This window comes from Rhinopithecus bieti, unplaced genomic scaffold (assembly GCF_001698545.2).
Source record: "Rhinopithecus bieti isolate Rb0 unplaced genomic scaffold, ASM169854v2 scaffold_37691, whole genome shotgun sequence".
NCBI lineage: Eukaryota > Metazoa > Chordata > Mammalia > Primates > Cercopithecidae > Rhinopithecus > Rhinopithecus bieti.
This window is the reverse complement of record NW_016815803.1, coordinates 611,024-630,912: the sequence shown is the minus strand read 5'-3', so window position 1 is coordinate 630,912 and position 19,889 is coordinate 611,024. Positions and strand designations below refer to the sequence as shown.

Genomic DNA, 19,889 nt, shown 5'->3' with positions numbered 1-19,889 from the left:
GGAGTATGTTTGAGCTCCTCCTTGCTTATGGAATCACGAAGAAAATGAACTATTCTTGAATACCCTTCACCCCTAATTCTGAGGGTGAAGACCAGAGAAATACCACTGAGGCAGATATAATATACTTACCCATTTTCTCTCTTACTCTATAATGCTGCCTGATGTAGTTTGAAAGTATCCTCATAATCTAAAAGAGGGGAGGTAGTCTCATGGAGTGAAATCCTGGTACCCCTAGAAAATTATGACACGACTCCTGTGTGTGTGTGTGTGTGTGTGTAACATAAATTAGCTCATGTTGTATGTCTTTTTGCAGTTTGTGTTTTTCATTAAATATATTGGTCCTTCTAATAATAGTAAATAGTTTATATAGTGCTCACTCTGTGCCATGCACTTTCTATGCACTTTGGAAACTTCAAATTATTTAATATAGACTTACTCCATTGTTTTAAATTACATTTAGTTTGGTTAATCTCTAATTTTTGGATACTTAAGGTGATTACTTTTTTTGTTTCTATAAACAATGTTGCATCAGATCTTCTTATGCTTACCTTCTTTCTTGTATAAGGGTGAATGGTTGCAAAGGCATAAAAAAATCTAGTACACATCACCTGATAACAGTGGTTGCCTTTGAGGAGAGGGAGTGGACATAGATTGAGTTGTGGTTCTAGGGGCTTTAGCCTCATATGTCATGTTGTATAACTTTTTTTTTTTTTGAGACAGAGTCTGGTCTGTTGCCCAGGTTGGAGTGCAGTGGCACGATCTCAGCTTATTGCAACCTCCGCCTCCCGGGTTCAAGCAATTATCCTGCCTCAGCCTCCCGAGTAGGTGGGATTACAGGCACGCACCACCATGCCTGGCTAATTTTTTTGTATTTTTAATAGAGATGGGATTTCACCATTCTGGCCAGGCTGATCTCAAATTCCTGACCTCAGGTGATCCTTCTGCCTTGGCCTCGCAAAGTGCTGGGATTATGGGAGTGAGCCACTGTGCCCGGCCATAGGACGTTTTTTTAACAAAAACATAGTCTCATATTACTTGTGTGTTAAGATTATTTTAAAAAATAAATATAACTCTTGAAGTCCTTAGGCACATAACTTAACCAACCTGATCTTTTTACCCCCCACTTTTAAAGTACCACCTACCATAAATACTTGATATGTGGCTATGGCAGACAAATGCAAATGTTATATGTTACCATGCTTTATAAAGTGCTAAATATATTCAAGTGACTCTTATTCTAACATACCTGGATTTCAGTCATCAGTAAAGGTACCTTAGAATCCACAAGAAGTAAATACGCCAGTGAGTGTTCCCTAGTTTTAAGAAGGCTATCATCTGCGTCTAAAAAAAAGAATATATGTTGTATTAGTGAGAATTCAATTCAGCATGAGAATTCACATATAGCTTTGAAATTTCGTATTTACTTATGTAAATACCAACCCTCTTAATTTATTACCACTTTACTTGTTAGAATCAGGAGTACTTTTGAGTATTGGTATTGTGACCAGCATTGCCAACCCTTTTAATCTGTAACTCACATGGTATAGTTTCTGGAGCTTTGTTTCATACAGCTGTTACAATTATACCATGTGACCACCCTGAACCTGTGAGCATGGAGGCACATACATGATCAAATTGTAGCAGTAAAAAAGAGAAAAGAAGAGAGTGAAATTAAATAGTGTATTTTCAATTGCCATTTGAGTATCATTAGAAAACTAAGATATTTATCAGGGTAACAATGTTCCAGCACAGATGACCTTGGAACATTATCAAGCCTTCATGCTCACAAGATATAGCATACTTTAAACACCCTAGGCAGGAGACTTTCCAAAAAAGACCCAATGACAACACCTAGATAACCACTTCAATCCTAAATGAATTTCAGTGATAAAAATGTGTATAAATATCTAACCCTATGAGGATAGAAAATGTATAGTTTGCTCCTTTCTGTGTAAGAATGTTCCCTTCTGCAGCAATCTGTTTTGAGGTCTGATCAAATGTTGCCAGTTAGTTTTGATTTCCTGGCTTTTTAAAAGTCCTTGCCTTAATGTCACTACTCTGGGCCATCCATACTATTTTAGCAGGTCCTAGGATAAGCATTTCTTGCTTTGAGATAACTTAAGGGACACACACAGCACACACACACACACACACTACACACACAGACACACACCTGTACTTTCCAGTGTACCTTTTCAGGTAAAAGTACTTCAATGAAAACTCTCCCAGAAACTTTGCTACTTAGCCTAGTTATTGCCCTGCCTGTTTTCCGAAAGAGTTTTTTCCCTTCTAAACAAGGATTGAGCCAAAGAAAGAATAAAGGTTCTTTATGGTTTAAATATGCCACTCCCTATTGTGCACTTTTATGGAGCGATGACTTTTATTTTAGTTTATATTTTATATCTATGATCGCTTCAAAGTCTATTAAACTCTGGAATAAGAGATGCTCAATAGAACTTTCAGCAGTGCTGAAAATGTTCTGTAATCTGCACTGTCCAATGTGGTAGCCGCTAGTCCTATGTAGCTATTGAGTACTAGCATGAATGAGGAACTTAATTTTTAACTGTATTTAAAAAAATTATTTCACTTTAAATTGTCATATGTGACTAGTCGCTACCATATTTGACAGTGCAGTTATAGATCATTTTGTCATATTCATATAGAACTAGAGAAATTTCAACATTTATATTGTAGACTTTTCATAAGAAAAACTACCCCCTTTGGTTCTATTTAGCATTATTTAATTTGCCTCCAAAATCTGAATTCAAACCCCGTTCTCTAGGGTTTGTTTTGCATCAGCCTTTGATTTCTTCCTGCTCAACCACTGTGCTACATTCAGCTACTAGGTGTTTTTGGTAACTGACATCCAGAAAACAGTGTAGTGCTAGGAAATAGGAAAATATGCTTAGTTCATAATATATGTTACAGGATGGCCTTATTAGATTTCTTTTTCTCATTACCAAGTTTACATTATCACTTAAAACAAGTGAATGTTTATTGAAAGTGTATCTTTCCTCTATTGAAAATCAGGCAGATTTTACAATTGGCAGTACTCCTCACTCATTTTTAAGAAGCTTTGGAGGCTGGGCACAGTGACTCGTGCCTGTAATCCCAGCACTTTGTGAGGTCGAGGCGGGCGGATCACGCGAGGTCAGGAGTTTGAGACCAGCCCGGCCAACGTGGTGAAACCCTGTCTCTACTAAAAATGCAAAAATTAGGCTTGGTGGCACGTGCCTATAATCCCAGCTACTTGGGAGGCTAAGGCAGGAGAATCACTTGAACCCGGGAGGTGGAGGTTGCAGTGAGCTGAGATCACACCACTGCACTCCAGCCTGGGTAACAAAGTGAGACTCCATCTCAAAAAACAAAAACAAAAACAAACAAACAAAAAAAGAAGCTTTGGAGAGGTGTGACAGTTATTCCTGCGTGTTGAGTTTTAGCTATGAGCTGGTTTAGTGGCCTCCACACAGCCATGATGGCACACAAGGACAAAGCCATCCTCTTCAAGGTTTTCCAAGAGCTAAATTGCCAGTAAGTAGGAACTTCCTGCTGCCCTATAGGGCCTTTGAATGTGATTAGGATGAGCAATGATTCTACCCAGAAATGGGTAGAATGTTGACGCAGTAAACATGCAGATTACTCACTGCATACACCCCAGTCTTCACACACGCCGCCTAAGATAAAACTGCTGTAGAGAAACCGTAACATTCCCAAGCCCTTCTCTCTGGTTCCTTCTCTTTACTTAGAGGCCAACCAGGATGCGCAGAAAACATAACTGATACCACTTAGATAATTATTGACTAGTTTTAGTGTTGATGGGGGAGGTTGAATTTCTTTTCTCTTCCTGGTTATGTTTCACTGATGCAATTTGCTTATTTCTATGTGGAAGCATGATGGTTTTTACTCTTTGTGATGAGAACTTCAGCGACTGCAACAAAGGTAATTTTTTAAAGTGCTCCTACACAGCGTATATGGCTTTAACATTTTGAAATATACCCTTTTTAATCTATCTCTGTGATTTTGAGTATGCAGGTGGTGGCGGATATACAAAATCATATAGTATATTTTGTATACCCTTGCTTCTTAACAAATGTTCTGATGCCTTATTTGTGGCAAAGGAATGCTATAGAAAATGTGTTCTTGTGAATTTCTAAGTGCTCACATAAAACAGCATGTGGGCAGTTGAAATACAACCAACTCATGCATGCATTCCTCTTCCTCTTGAATCATTGGAAAGTACCTCAATTTTCCTATTCTGTAGCTGACTACCTCTTTTTCATATTTCTGTGTTTGGGGGAGGTAGTTGGTTAAAGCTGGAGTTAAGGGGATGAGGTGTTTCTCCTTGGCCAGCTTGCTGTCCTCTCACCCTCGCTCCAGCTCTTTCCCCCAGTCCTCTCTGCCTCCCCTCCTCCGCCCTCACCAGATGTGGTGAGGTCGAGACCTCCTGCACCCAGCCAGTGCCCACCCTATGACCCTTTTCTTTCTATTTGAAAAGTGTGAGGGATGGGGTGAGGGGAATGACATTGCCAGACAAAGAGAAGTTTTTCAAAAGTGTATATGCAACTGAATGTGCAGCCACTGGCTTTTGAAGGTCACAGGGGCCGGCCAGGTGTGTAAATGATTTGCTTTCTCCCTTTCTTAACATTCTTATTGGGAAGTCGTCATCCACCCCAGCTTCCAAGATGGTCTCATCAGTATTCAGATGTAATTTAAAATGTATACCAGGACCTTGTCAGAAAATATTTTAAGGATTATCTTTATACACAATATTTTGTCCTCATTTGCTATTATGTCTCTTTAATAATATATAATTTTTTTTTTGTATGACCAGGTTCCTTCTGCCCCTATTTCTTTTACCTCAAAATATTCTAGGGACAACGTAAAGAAAGCTACTTTGAGTTTGTCTCTCTAACTGGTTGTGTGGTGCATTGAGAGGGCTAAGGCGACTGCTAAGTTTTCTGTAGCTCCAGGAATCTGTGATTCAATTCCTTCCAGAGCCTATGTATGTCTCTCCCCAACTCCCATGTTAGCCACTTCTTCTCTTTGACTCCCATGAATCGTGTTAGATCTCCAGTAGTCCCTGGGTCCTACTCTGGGAACTAACGCACTTTCATGAGTCTCAGGAGGGACTCCTTTGCGTTTAACAATGTGAATTCACCCTGCCAAAGGGTTAATCTTCCCAGACTAAGTGCAAGCTGGGTAAAATAAGTGAAGATCAATGGTTGAACCCTGCCATGAGTAGGGTATTCAATCATGCAGGTTTCCAGCCAGATTTTTAGAAATTTGCATCACAGAAGTCACCTGGGTGTCACACTCTGAGGAACGCTGGGTTAATGTGTGGTGAACAGAAATATCAAGTTTATGCCTATAGGGTAGTTTTCATTGGTATGAGCTTAAGCACAGAAAAATGGCCTTGATGGTGTTAATTTTTTTATGGGCAGTTACACGATGGCTGGTCTCAGAATGTTAGCTGCATTGTTGCAGAACTAAAAATGTTACCCTGAGACATTTTAAGAGAGTAATAAATATCCTGTTTTAAAACATAGACTTTTTTTGGGGGGGTGAAAATTCTTTTTTTTAATTATCTTTAAGTTCTAGAGTTCATGTACACAACATGCAGGTTCGTTACATAGGTATACATGTGCCATGTTGGTGTGCTGCACCCATCAACTCATCATTTACATTAGGTATTTCTCCTACTGCTATCCCTCCCCCAGCCCCCGACCCCACCACAGGCCCCGGTGTGTGAAGTTACTCACCCTGTGTCTATGCGTTCTTGAGTTCAACTCCCGCCTATGAGTGAGGACATGCAGAAAACACAGACTTTAACACATTATAAACTTGGAAAGTCTTTTTTGGTTATTGTTGTTGTTTTAATATCAGAGTGTTAAGGATGCCTTTTCCTTTCCTGGCTTTCTCCATAAGCAATTGTTTGGCTTGGTAATTTAGCAATTATTTGATTGTTGAAACACTGGGTATTTGTGCTTTAACAAAAACATGCCTGGTGATGAGACTGTGTCCTTTTATCAGGACAATCTGGCTTCATGACGTGAAGACGTGGCTGTGCTCAGGGCTGGGGGCTGCAACCCCTGCTGTACTGTGCCAAAATAGTCCTTTGATGTAGAGGGAGTGGCTCCCAAGAAGGGCAGGTGTAATTTCCAGACCTGGATTGCATGAGTTTGATGCATACTCAGGAAACTACCTGTAACCTTAGTGGTTCTTTGGGAGATAGCTATACTATGGGATTGACTCTTTTGGAGAAATTGGACTTGTCTTTGTTACTGTCTACATGGAGTGAAGTGGTTAGGCCAGGGAAAATTATATCTCACACTTAAATGTGGACAAGAAGGACTCAAAGTCTTGTCAACATTTTCAAAACATAAAAGCAGTATTACAAAAAATTTAAAAATGAAAAATAATTTTTACTAAAGTTTTGTTTGGCTCTACCTAATCAATTTTCTACAGCTTCAACTTTTTCTTGATTAATATTTTACCATGAATTTGGGCCAGATATTGCATAGTCTTTATGATTATTGTTGTAATTAAGTATTAGTCCATCCAGGTGCAATAATTTACTTATTTTTTCCTTTAGTGTTAGTTACTTGCATGGTTTAAATTTATACTATTAAATGTAACACCAGCATGACAACAACAAAAACCCTCCTGAATGTAGCTTTTACCTATTGTCGATAGGTATTTAAAGAAAATTTCTAGCAGTAGAATTATCAAGATTATAAACACTTTAATATTTATATACATATTATAAAATTTCTGTTCTTGCTTTCTGAAAGGGTTATAACAGTTTTCAAAGCTTTAGGATATAAGTGTACTTTACCTGCACTGAGTTTAATATTTAACATAAATGTGTTTAATATATAAGTTGTGGAATTATAATTAGATATACAAATATTATAAGTTGCATATAAGTATATACACAAATGGATACAGATATAGACATAATCTGGGAGCTTAAATTCCTACTTCAATAATTCGTGAAAGTGATCAATTTTTTCACATATTTAGGATTTATTTTTCACTTTTTTGAATGTCTATTCATGTCCTCTATTGCAGTTTTTATAAATTTAACTTAACCACTTAGCTAGATGCCAACCCATCATTTAAAAATGTATCACTTATTAACCAGATTCCGATACCAGGCGTATAGGCCAGAACACTCTCCCTTTCTTACCGGGATCAGTGAGTTTATAACTACTATACATAGTCCTTTTTTGTTGAGTGAATTTGAATATGCACAGTGAAATGATTCTTTTTTAATGACTCTGTAAGGTAAATGCACAAAACACCTATGCTTTGGGCCAAGTGAATGTGAAATACACACACACACACACACACACACACACACACACACACCCCTCTGTATACGTATGCAGCTGTTAGAAAGGTAAAATTTAAACAAAAATATTTCTATTTTCCACTTAATGGATAATTATTGCCATAACACAAACCTACTCTCTTTTAAAGTTCGAATAAAATTGAAGAAACCAAAGGTGTTTATGTAATTAAAAATAGCACCAAATAACTAAAATAATTAGCTTTAGGTGTTAGAGAAGTCTTAAATGATTCAAGCACCTGCTCAAGACATACTTGGGTGCCAGAGATAAATGACACTCCCATTTTTCTAGCATTAAGTGAGGTTTAGTGAGGAATTCCTATTACGGAGAGTATGACCAGGATTTTTATTGAGCAGAAGGCCAACAAATTAAGAAGCATGTTTTAATTTGGCAAGAGAGTAACTGGAATCCAGTTACATTTTCTGCCATGGCAAACCTACAAAATGAAGTGATATTTTTCATTCTCGAGTCATACTCTGAGTGTGTTTTGAGTTCACTGCAACTAAACTCAGTGCCTTCTAATTAAAGTATTTTGTCCACATGTATTCGGAATTGGTTAGCAGGGAGAGTTTTTTAATAGGTGATTTCTATTACAAGGAATCAATCAACTGATTTTTTTTTCTTTTTAAAGCTGTATACAGATATAGGATGGAGAAATAAGCAATCCTTTTCAAAGAGTTAAAAACTTAGCACGCTGACTTCAGCCTTCACTTAATCATTAACTTAATATGCTCCTTTGGATAGATAGAGCATTCAAAAAAGTCTCCATGCCTCAGTGTATCAATCTAGCAAAAGACAGCAGCAACATAATAGCAGGCTGACCACCTAGGAACAGCGTGAGAACACGAAGGTAAACACATGGAAATGGGCTTTGTGTGCACCGAGAGGAATGCCATTCACAGATGCAAAGTGGTGTTCAAAAACTAGTTCTCATAAGGCGCTTATTATTTCTCAAAGAACTCCTTGCTCCTTGAAAATTCAGACCCTTCATCTTACCAGGATAGGCCGGACTTGCTGCTGTTTACCAATTAAATCCACTTAGTAATTAGAAACTGTGTGTCTTCCGCCCACTCCTCAATTTCCCTCTCCCCACCTGAAACTCTTAAACAAACACTGGGTCTGTGATAAATGGTGCATTTTAATAAATGTTTTGTAAAGGCCAATTATGCAGTCAATATTGAAGTGTGCAATAGGAAATACAGCTGCTTAGCTATAGGGAAGATGTCTACATATTACTGGCATCTGTTCGGTAGGTAATGTTCTTAAATGGCCTGGCCTTTCTCCAGACTTTGATTATTCATAAATCTGTTGAGTGTGGTAAGTTGCACTATTAGCGTTTAATCTTTTATTGAAGCAAACTCAGGAGACTGAAATCTATTTGCTTTAGCAAGCTTGTTCACTGATAAAAGTATGATGTAAAATTTTCCTTTTGTGAATTCCTCAGTACAAGAACAACACAGCTGGGCACAGCACAGATCATATTTATCTTTTCATTAACTAAAGTACAAGAAGATAGCATCATTGGAGTCTTATAAGAACGGACTGCTAAAGAACAGTTCTCCTCCTGTTTGCATACCCACTTGAGAAAAGCTTTCCAAACAAGTATTTGAGATACTTATGAGGAAAAAGCTGGTTGACTTGTCCAAAGAAGACCAAGTGAATGTATATAAAGTGGTTGGATTTCAGATAACATTTTTCCCCTGAGTGTTTAGGTTGGTTAAATATTAGAGGAGGAGAGATAATAACACTGTTTGTCGCCATAAACTTAGACATACATCTTTTTTCACAAGATTGGTATGAAAAGCCTATCAAAGATTTTCCATCCCAGATGATTTAGTTTCAACTTGGTAAAGGACATTGTAGATGGAGCAGCATTGTTTGGATTATTTCCAGGAACCTGGAAAATTTGTATAGAGTTTATCATAGATATACTTTTTTGCTTCTTGTGAATAACATAATAACTAATTGGTTGTGTGGTGCTTATTTGCAATGTGCACTATACTTGACAATTAGGGGACATCTTTCAGAATGGAATAAGTGACTTATGGCTTATATGCATTAATGTAAATTCTTTAAGTGGGTGAGTAAGACAAAATTATGGGAGTCTTCTCTTCCTTTTCCTGCATCTCTGGATCATGAGGATTGTGATTATTCGTGTTTCTATAGTTCCTCCAACCCCTGGTAAATGGCAAGCAACTATTGGACTCTGAAAAAAAAAATGGACTATGCTAAAGATATATTCTCCTTTTGTCTTTTCTACTACATTCTAGTAGTATTCAGGAAGGATTAGGGAGTGTGGAGAATACAGAAGGGAGGCCCTTTTCCAGTCAAATGCAGTATTACTTCAATCGCCTTGAGTTCAACTCTTGCCCAGAGCTGTCAAACATAGGCTAATGTTCCATCCCAGCGGTGAGGTTAATTTATTACCTACTGCCCACCCCCTCAGCCCCACAGGTCCCTTTCTTACATAGAGCTAGAAGCTGGTAAGGGCAGCTCTTTCCTGCCTCCATTTACCTATCCTGGTCTCATTCCTCTTTCCTTAGGATCATCCAGTCCAACTCACTTATTTTATAGAGAAGAGACCTGAGGCCATGAGATGTAAAGAGAGGTTTTAAAGGCCATACGGTTTATGAAAAGGCAAGGATTAGACACTGGGCCTCAATCAACACTTTTTCAACTTCCCTATTATGTCTGTGTGAGTAGCAGAGACCCCAAAAACAGTGGCTTAAAATTTAAAAGAAATCTGAAGACTGGCAGGCAACTGTTGGTATGGCAGCCCCATGATGTTCTCAGGAACCCTGGATCCTTCTAGCTTCCTGCCGTAGTATCATAAGATGTGACCTTCAATCTCATGTTCTCAAGATGGTTGCAAATCGTCAGCCATGCTGTGCATGTTCTAAGCAAGAGAAAGCTAAAGAACAATGAAAGTAGTACAAGTCCATAAGTCAGTCCCCTTTGAAGGGCTTTTCTGGAAGTCTCCACCCAATGATGACTACTCTTTTTTTTTTTTTTTTTTTTTTTGAGACGGAGTCTTGCTCTGCCGCCCAGGCTGGAGTGCAGTGGCCGGCTCTCAGCTCACTGCAAGCTCCGCCTCCCGGGTTGACGCCATTCTCCTGCCTCAGCCTCCCGAGTAGCTGGGACTACAGGCGCCCGCCTCGTCGCCCGGCTGGTTTTTTGTATTTTTTAGTAGAGACGGGGTTTCACCGTATTAGCCAGGATGGTCTCGATCTCCTGACCTCGTGATCCGCCCGTCTCGGCCTCCCAAAGTGCTGGGATTACAGGCTTGAGCCACCGCGCCCGGCCCCGATAACTACTCTTTCTTAATTGAACCTAGTTGCAAGAATCTGGGAAATGTAGTCCATTCTTTCTCTCCCTCTCTTTTTTCTTTCCTTCCTTCATTTTTTCCTTCTCCCTCTCTCTTTCCCTATAATGACCTGAATAAAATTGGATCTATTAGTAAGGTTAAAAAAAAAAAAAAAGCAATTGATATTGAATAGGCAACTTCTTGTCTCTGTGCCCTTATATTTCACATTAAGTAATTATTTTAGGATTTGGAAGCCTAATAATGTTTTACAGCAGATTTTCCTTTAGTAGTATGTCCTCAAATTGCCAATATTAAAGATCAAATATAATATGGGACAAGAAGTACAGATTGCTTTATGTGAGTGAAACAATGGGAGGAAGGCTTAGAAACTATTGTCTCTGAACTGTGTTGGCTCTCCACGGTCAGTGAGACACTGCTTCTATTGTTTCCATTGGCTTGGAAGTGAGCCTGGAGACAAATACTGATGCTGACTTCACCTAGGTATGCTTCATAGATAACAACAAAAATCATTTAACTATTTAGAAGTAAATAGTATGCTTATTTTGCCCTGCACGTTTAATGGTTATACCGTTTTCAAACGCTTGAAATTGCAACCCATGTTAAGTAACTTAGAACTTTGACTAACAATGATATAATTACCCAGGTCTTAATGTGGGCAAGTAACTGTACTCATACATAACTTTACTAACAGATGCGTTTATGGGCAACACTGAGGAGGAGTTACTTGCCAATTTCTCATTGGTCATGAGATTTATGGTGCTGCCTGGCTATGAATTTGTCTCCTACTAAGGTTAGTTTCCTTTTTTGAGTTAATTCCATTTATTTATGGTGATCTAAATGTAAGATAATTATTTAGAGTAGGAAATTACCAAAGTAAAATTCCTCCTTGATTTCTGACTGGCAGCCATGTTACCTCGTAAATAACATCCTGTATGTATAGATTTTGTTCTTGACGGGATACAGAGTAGAGAACTCTGAAGACATCAAAGAGATTTCAAGAAGCAATAATGCTAGAAGACTCCCACACCTGGAAATCCATTAATGTTACTCTGTCCCCTGAGTAAAGAGTGGCTTAATAGCACAGTACTGCTGCCTCGTACCTCCTTTTCCACTGACTACCACTAGTACTGCACAATGGACAGGAGGTCCTAGCGAAGGGAAAGGATTATAGAGAATTAGAATCTGATATGCCACCTGCATGAGAAAACATAGGAAGTACTGGGGGTAGAACACATCCTCTTGCATTAGACCTCTCCTTAAGCATGTGACTTGGTATGCATTATTAACTTACTATTTTATTTTCCCACTTTTAGTGTTCCATTGTGCTCAGGGCTGGCCAGTGGCCTACGGGTTCCCAGCTCTCTGATGTCACACATTCCTTCATTCTAAATCTCTAGCTTGAAAAGAACCTTATGATGACACTAATCAACTTCAATCTTCCAATGATGACTTCTATGTCAAATGCTAAACTCTCTCACTATTTTGAAAACTGGATATTTAGAACTACAAGTTAGAGACAATAATATCAGTACATACCTTACCAAATAATTTTTGCACTTTCTTGCTATAGAGAAGGATATTACAAATATATTGATTTTCAAGTAAGGGAGTTTCTTTGGAGCCCATCTCTGTCTGCCCCCACAGCATGGTCGGTCCTCTGTCTGCATTCCATCATGCCTGCCTGCCACGTCTTATCAGTTCAGAGCCCTATGAAGAGGGTCCTATATATTAGCCACAACATGACCTATGTGGACAGGATCATCCTTAGTAATTACTCACTGGTAGAGAAGTGATTTAGAATGAACAACTCAACGATGCCATTATTTACCATACATCATAGCCATGGATAAGGTTAAAAAAAAATCTTCCTTCAAATTCGGGTTGATTTATATATCAAGAATATTGGCAACTGAGCTTTATCTAACTTTTTTTTTGTTTTGCTGCTGCTCAAGAAGATCCTAGTTGGTAGAGATCCTGACAGTTCCAGTTCCTGACTAATGTAACTACTCAAAGCAACAGTTAGCCCTAAGCACAGTCCCCAGCCAGGATCTTGGCAAGAGTCCATGGGAATAATCTCTTTCTCTTGGCAGCTGCCTGAACAGCAGTTTGTGGAAAGGACTGCTGTCAGTTGGCAGGATGAGGGTGGGTCTCTACAGCACATTAACTGATGCTTGCTCTTTATGTAGAAAACTTCAGAAACTTGTATAAAATAAATAAATTAAGCCAGTATAGTATGTGGTAATTTGGACATTGTATTTGAAGCAGAGATATATCTCATAGTTGGAAGGATGAGAGGTTACAAGAAAAATGGCCCCTGATTATTTATTTCCTAGGTCTGTTACTCAACTTCTCTGTATCTGCTTTTTTATCTGATTAACAAGGATGTTGGATTAGAAGAATTCTAAGGCTCCCTTCCTGCTAGCATTCTGTGGCTCCATATGGACTAGATAGTCTTAGAAATGCAATATCTGCACTTGATACTTCACTTTTTTAAAAAATTGATTTATAACACTGCTACTTCCACAGAGCACTTGAGGTAGCTTGCAACAAAAATACAGATACACTAAAAACAAAGACACGTATAATAAGATAAATACTGAGAAGTAAAAGAAAGGAGAAAACAGTATATTCAATCAATTTTGATGAATCCTAGAAGAAAGTATAGAATCTGTCTCTCAGCCTCCCATGAGCCAAGGCAAAAACAAAAACCAACAACAACATCAACAACAAACCACCACCACCAATTTATAGAAAAGAAAGTAGCAGTAGTGTTTATTTTCCCATTTTTGGTTGTTAGATTCAATTTTCCCTCAGGAATTTGGAAGTTAGGTAGTATGTCATAACATTTGGCAGAGTCCACTTAGATTTCAGGTTTTGATTCTATGGACATACATCCTGAACCTAGAATACCTGGCATCTGAATCTACTCTGTATGGAAGTGATCATATTCCTATTCTCTCTGCTAACTGACACCATCATTTTTCTTATCTCTACGTTTACTTTCACTACTGCTCTGGGCCATAGTGGGTGTTTTTTTCCTTGTGGAATACAAAAATAATTTTCATTTGTTATCTTGCTATCAACATACTATATAATTTGAAATATTAAAAGGAAGCAGAAATAATTTCATTTAAAAAAGATTTCATTGACAGTTTAGGATTTGTACTCATATTTTTCCTACATCCCCAGTTCCTTCATGCTAAAACAAAAGGGAAGACATTACTATGTAAGCAAACAGGCCCTTTTTAGCTATTATAATCAATCTTTATTAACCTCTGATAGTCCAATTACCATTTACGTTAAGACTGAACTCAAAATTTTATTCAATATTCACTAATGAAATTAATTGAGGTCTAGAATTACCATTTCCCCTTTCATTTATTCATAAGTAAAACAATGTTTAAAAATGAACCGTGCAGCCGGGCGCGGTGGCTCAAGCCTGTAATCCCAGCACTTTGGGAGGCCGAGACAGGCGGATCACGAGGTCAGGAGATCGAGACCATCCTGGCTAACCTGGTGAAACCCCGTCTCTACTAAAAAATATAAGAAACTAGCCAGGCGTGGTGGCGGGCACCTGTAGTCCCAGCTACTCGGGAGGCTGAGGCAGGAGAATGGCATAAACGCGGGAGGCAGAGCTTGCAGTGAGCTGAGATCTGACCACTGTACTTCAGCCTGGGTGACAGAGCGAGACTTCGTCTCAAAAAAAAAAATGAACCATGCTCGTGTGTGTATGTGTGTGTGTGTGTGTGTGTGTGTGTGTAAGTGCTCTGCATATGATCAAAAGAGAGATTCACACCTAGGAGTTCCTGTTCTGTCAATATTCGGTGGCAGGACTTAAATATCTTTCATCTTGAAAAAAAGGCAACAAAGTTTAAGTTCAGCTCATTGTTTAAGGTAATTAATGGGTTTTCTTGTTTACGGTCAAAGACAAGACATGAGTAAGTGTTAGGGAAAGAGGCAGCTGAGCTGAGGTAGTGATTGTTTCTCAGTTCCATCCCCAGCCCTTGCAGAGGTAGCAAGCAGCCTGGGGCATCTTTAATGTAACTCCTTGCCTCCTATATAAAAGGCAAAAACAAAACAAATTCATTTTTTCCTGTTATTGTATTAATCACAGCAATTAATGCTAGCTGCCTCAACAGATAAATCTCATGGCTTCACACAACAGTTTATGTCTTAATCGATGTCTGATGCTAGTTGATGGGGGGCTTTCTCCAGAAATGAGTTTGAGGGCCCAGGTTTCTTGTGACACTCCACTGCAATAAAAGGCTTCTAAGTTCACCCTGGGAGGAGAAGAGAATAGTGGAGAAGAATCACAGACTCTAAAGAGCCCAGCCTAACGTGACCCATGGCCTTCACCTACATTTCATTGGTCAAATTAAGTCCCACGACTCTCTATCAGGGCAAGCAGAGCTGGGGCATGAGATGATTAAATGTAGGAATTGATACAGTATGGGAAAATTTGAGACAACTTTTTCTTGATATCTGAGAAGCATCTTGTGTAACATAAAACTGATTGCATGATGAATTAGGGAGGCCTTCCCAGAGGAGACATTTTAGCTGAGCTTTTACGTTTGAGTAGGAGTTTGGTCAGGAAGGGCATTTTAGGCACAAAGTCCTATTCTCCTGTTGTGAGAATCAGATACCAAAATATGTGCCAGTGTTCTTTGAAAGTAAGGGTATATTGTTATTATTAAAATGCTATTGGTTAGTAACAGTCTTTGTCCAAAAGTGGCAAGCTTTATTTTTAAAAATCAGAATGTTACTATTAAAAGTTAGAATGTAAGCTCATTTAGAGCAGCAAATTTTTCTTGGCTCGTGTCCATTAGTTTATTCTAAGCTCCTAGATTGGGGACTGGCACAAGATAGACATTCCATAAACATTTGATGAGCAAATTACAGAACTTGTAAAGTACTCAGTCCTACTTTCTTTTTCCTGCAAAGACTAGGGGCAATCGCTTTTATTAAAATGGTCTCTTTGTAGCTATAGATAGCATGTTGAGTCAGTATTTAGAAAAAGAATGTGCCTGTCTGTACTTCGGTATTCGTAAGCATAAAACCACACAGGTGGGCACTGCCCAGCAAGTGGTTAGGACCACGGGCACTGTATCACTGACATATTCTTCTTCGTTTCTTTCTTTCTTGTTGTTGTTGTTGTTGTTGTTGTTGTTTGTTGATGGAGTTTCGCTCTTGTTGCTCAGGCTGGAGTGCGATGGTGTGATCTCAGCTCACTGCAACCTCCATCTCCCGGGTTCAAGCGATTCTCCTGCCTCAGCCTCCCAAGTAGCTGGGATTACAGCTGCCCGTCACCATGCCCAGCTAATTTTTTGTATTTTTAGTAGAGACAGGGTTTTGCCATGTTGGCTGGGCTGGTCTTGAACTCCCGACCTCAGGTGATCTGCCCTCCTTGGCCTCCCAGTGCTAGGATTAAAGGCATGAGCCACCGCACCCGACCCTTCTTTTGTTTCTTAATCGGCATGCACTTAAGAAAAAGATAATTGTGGCTAATTTATACAGAACTGTAAACATCTCACATGAATCATTTGGCATGAGGCACAATTAGTCAATAAATATAGTGCTCTATGTATGTAAAATCTATTTCCAAATAAAAGCTAAAGAAAAATAATTTAGATGTATTAATAAAGAAAAAATATGTTTGTTTTTTAGAATATCAGTTTGTCCCTTACAGTAATGTAAAATTACATTTCTTTTATCTTTAGGATATAACATTTCAAACAGAGGCTATTAATTTTTACACTATTTGTAAAGAAACAACTTGAGAGGCAACTTTATTATGCAACCAAGATCATGAAGGGGATGAATAAACCAACTACTTAGAAAAAAAAAAAGTGTTCTGTCATCATGGAACGGTTTTCATTGTTCCTTTCTTGCATTTTTGGAATCACTAGAATGAATCTCTAGAATGAATCTCCAATCTATACACTGAATTCTCACACACGATAAATACCATGATTTCATTAATGATTAAATACTTGTCTGAAGTATAACTTTTAAATATTCAGTGATGATATTCATTGACAAGTGACAAGTAAATCTGTTTCTCCTGCCTGTAAGGAAATTTAGGGATAAATATTGATCCTGTCTTATTTCTCTCAGAAGCTTCTATATTGACCCCAAAATAGAAAAATCTAGATTTTATTCCAACACATATTATCATCCTCGACAAGTGCAGAAACTGAAAAGGGAGAAAAGAAAGCTCAATGTATAGCTATTTTAGCAGCCTTTGATCATGTTGGAATATGGGCGGTGAATGGAGACTGATAAACTCATGCAGTTCTTTGCCATAAAGGCTACTTTAGCGTGAAGCCAAAAAATGAGAGGGGTAGGCTTACTTTTCGCAGATTTAACCAAGAACAATGACACCATTTGCAACCACAGTGCAGAGCCAAAAAAAAAAAAAAATCATTGCATGCTTGCCAGCATATGCTCCTTAGAGAATAACTGGAAAATGAGAAACGCCTGTCAGAGATTAAGTTCTATTTCTAATGCAAGCACAAAGCAGACTGATGTCTTTTTAATGAAAATGAACATATTACAGCAGATGAGTTTTATTTGTTAGTTTTAATGTAAGTTCTTTAGAACTCTGGTTACTGGGTATACTTTTTTAAAAAGACAAATTTTAGAATATGATGAGTAAGTCTAGCCAATTTTGGCACCAATATAACTAGAGCTTTTAGTGGATCAAATGTCAGGGAGTCCAATATTATCTAAAAATAAAGGGACACGAACCTATTAATGCCCACTAATAAGAAATTAAAATTAGAGATTAATGAACATTTCCACCATTTTGTACCTACTGTCATAATAGTTAACATTTAAATCGTTGCTCTGTGTCAGTCACTACTCTAAGCACTTTAAATGCATTAACTCATTAATCCTTCATAAGAACCCATTTTGCAGGGGAGGAAACTGGGTCGGAAAGAGATTAACAAATTTGACCAAGATTACACAACAAGTAATCTGTGAAGTTGGGATTCAAGCCCACACTGTCAGGCTCCGGGGGTTGTAGCTTTACACAACATCGACATATCACCCTGCTTTCAGCAAACATATTCTTCATTGAATGCTTTTAGTCAATATGCTCTGGACTCAAGCTCTCCATTGAGAAACAGGAAAATATGTTTTTTTTGAGGCAGGGTATTACTCTGTTGCCCAAGCTGGACTGTAGTGACCCAATCATGGCTCACGGCAGCTTGACCTTCTGGGGTCCGGTGATCCACCTGCCTCAGCCTCCCAAGTGGCTGGAACTACAGGTGTGTGCCACTGTGTCAGGCAAAAATTTTTTAAAATTATTTTTTGTATAGATGGGGTCTTGCTATGTTGCCCAGGCTGGTCTAAAACACCTGGGCTGAAGCAAAGTGCTTGGGCTCCCAAAGTGCTGGGATTACAGGTGTGAGCCACTGTGCCCAGCCCAGAAAATATTTTGCCAGAAGAAATAAAGCATGATCATAATAGAATCCAGAAATGAAAGCCTAGCACTAACTGATGCCCTTAGGCCTGATCTTCAAGCCAGTCATACTATATAACGTAAGATTTGAGCCGGTGTCGCTATCTTCAGACATGTAGGAGGAACTGATCTAACCATGGAGAGTTGTACAGTGGCAGTTATTAGGACAGCCCAAATTGTTTCTCCAGTAAACAAACAAACAAAAATTAGGGCCCTTTTTCTTTTTGTCCTGGCTTCTGTCTTGGCTACCTTGGCCACATAGTGTCATCTGTTAAATATAATACAACTCATTAGGGCAGTCTTTGATGAAGGATGGCATCAGAAACTCAGTATTTAAGCTTAAAGTGCTACATATTTACGATAGAGTAGAGAGCCTGAGATTTGGGATGCAAAACAATAGATGTCATATTGTCTGTTCAGCATGTGACCTGAGTCTCATCTATAAAACAGAAATGCTAGAAATGACCACTTTATTTGCTTATTTTAAGAGTTACATAAGTTTAAACATGTGAATACAATGTGAAGGCACTTTTAACTGAATGCAGATAATAGCCGATATTATTAATCTTAAATACCTCCAGGTGACTTGATGAGTGTTAGGGCAGCCGAGGTACTTAAAGTGTTTGTAACAATACTTTTATTTAGTGACTTTGAAAAATACAGCCTACTGATTACTCTTCATTTACAGAAATTTGGGATGAGTGTATCTTAAGTTGTTAGAGAGCAAGACATAATCCCTGAAGTAAGCATTATCTAAAAGGTAGAAGTGAGCTGCTAACTAACAACAACGACACCTCAGAAGCACAGAGGTCAGAGAAAGGAGCCAAGAAGAGTTTGATGAAGGGGATAGAGCAGGAGTGGTTACTCCACAGTTTAACATGGCAATTGACTCAGAATTTAGGAGAACAATAATAGAAATACTAATGGATTCATCTTTTTGATGGAGCAGGGAGGAGCAGGGAGCTAGACGTGTCCAGGCATCTCTCCTGTCCTATGGCTCAGGGCCTCTTTTCACTGAACCTTTTTCTACTGATGACTCAGTGTATCTACTGGATCCAGCTTAAAACACATTGATACCAACATCCAGCATCTCCCGAAGGAATGAATAAAAGAAAATAACCTATGACTTGGGTAACTTGCTTCACCTCCTGGGCTTCAGTTTCCAAACTGTAAAATGAAGGTTATTGGAAGTAAATAAATTTCAAAATCACTTCTAGTTCTAATCTCTGGTTTTCCAGATCTTTCTATAGTTCTATAGTTCTTTCCCAATGTATTTGTCATACATTTTCTGGAATCTACTTTTTCTTTTTCTTTCTTTTCTTTTTTTTTTCTTTTTTTTTTTTTTTTGAGATGGAGTCTTGCTCTGTCACCCAGGCTAGAGTGCAGTGGCGCGATCTTGGCTCACTGCAACCTCTGTCTCCTGGGTTCAAGTGATTCTTCTGCTTCGAACTCCTGAGTACCCGGGATTACAGGAGCTTACCACCACACTCAGCCAAGTTTTGTATTTTTAGTAGAGATGGGGTTTCGCCATGTTGGTCAGGCTGGTCTCAAACTCCTGACCTAAAGTTATCTGTCCACTTCGGCCCCCCAAAGTGCTGGGATTACAGGCATGAGCCGCCATGCCCGGCTACTGCGTGTTCTTTGCTTGTATTTGGGGGTTACACTGATGTCTTGAAATGAGATATCGGCCGGGCGCGGTGGCTCAAGCCTGTAATCCCAGCACTTTGGGAGGCCGAGACGGGCGGAT

The 19,889-nt window shown here is 38.8% G+C and overlaps 1 protein-coding gene across 5 annotated transcripts in view; it reads left to right on the top strand.

The window, feature by feature from the left end:
- MECOM (MDS1 and EVI1 complex locus) overlaps positions 1 to 19,889 on the top strand; it is a 312,984-nt gene that overhangs the window by 105,956 nt on the left and 187,139 nt on the right. Inside the window, exon 1 of one of the 5 annotated variants that reach the window (XM_017853742.1) lies at positions 3,873 to 3,939. The exons of the other annotated variants lie outside the window; for them this stretch is intronic. Within the exon in view, the coding sequence (XP_017709231.1) occupies positions 3,913 to 3,939 (27 nt within the window). The 5' untranslated portion in view covers positions 3,873 to 3,912. Of the gene's footprint in view, positions 1 to 3,872; positions 3,940 to 19,889 lie in introns of those variants that run through there. 5 annotated transcript variants of the gene reach the window in all.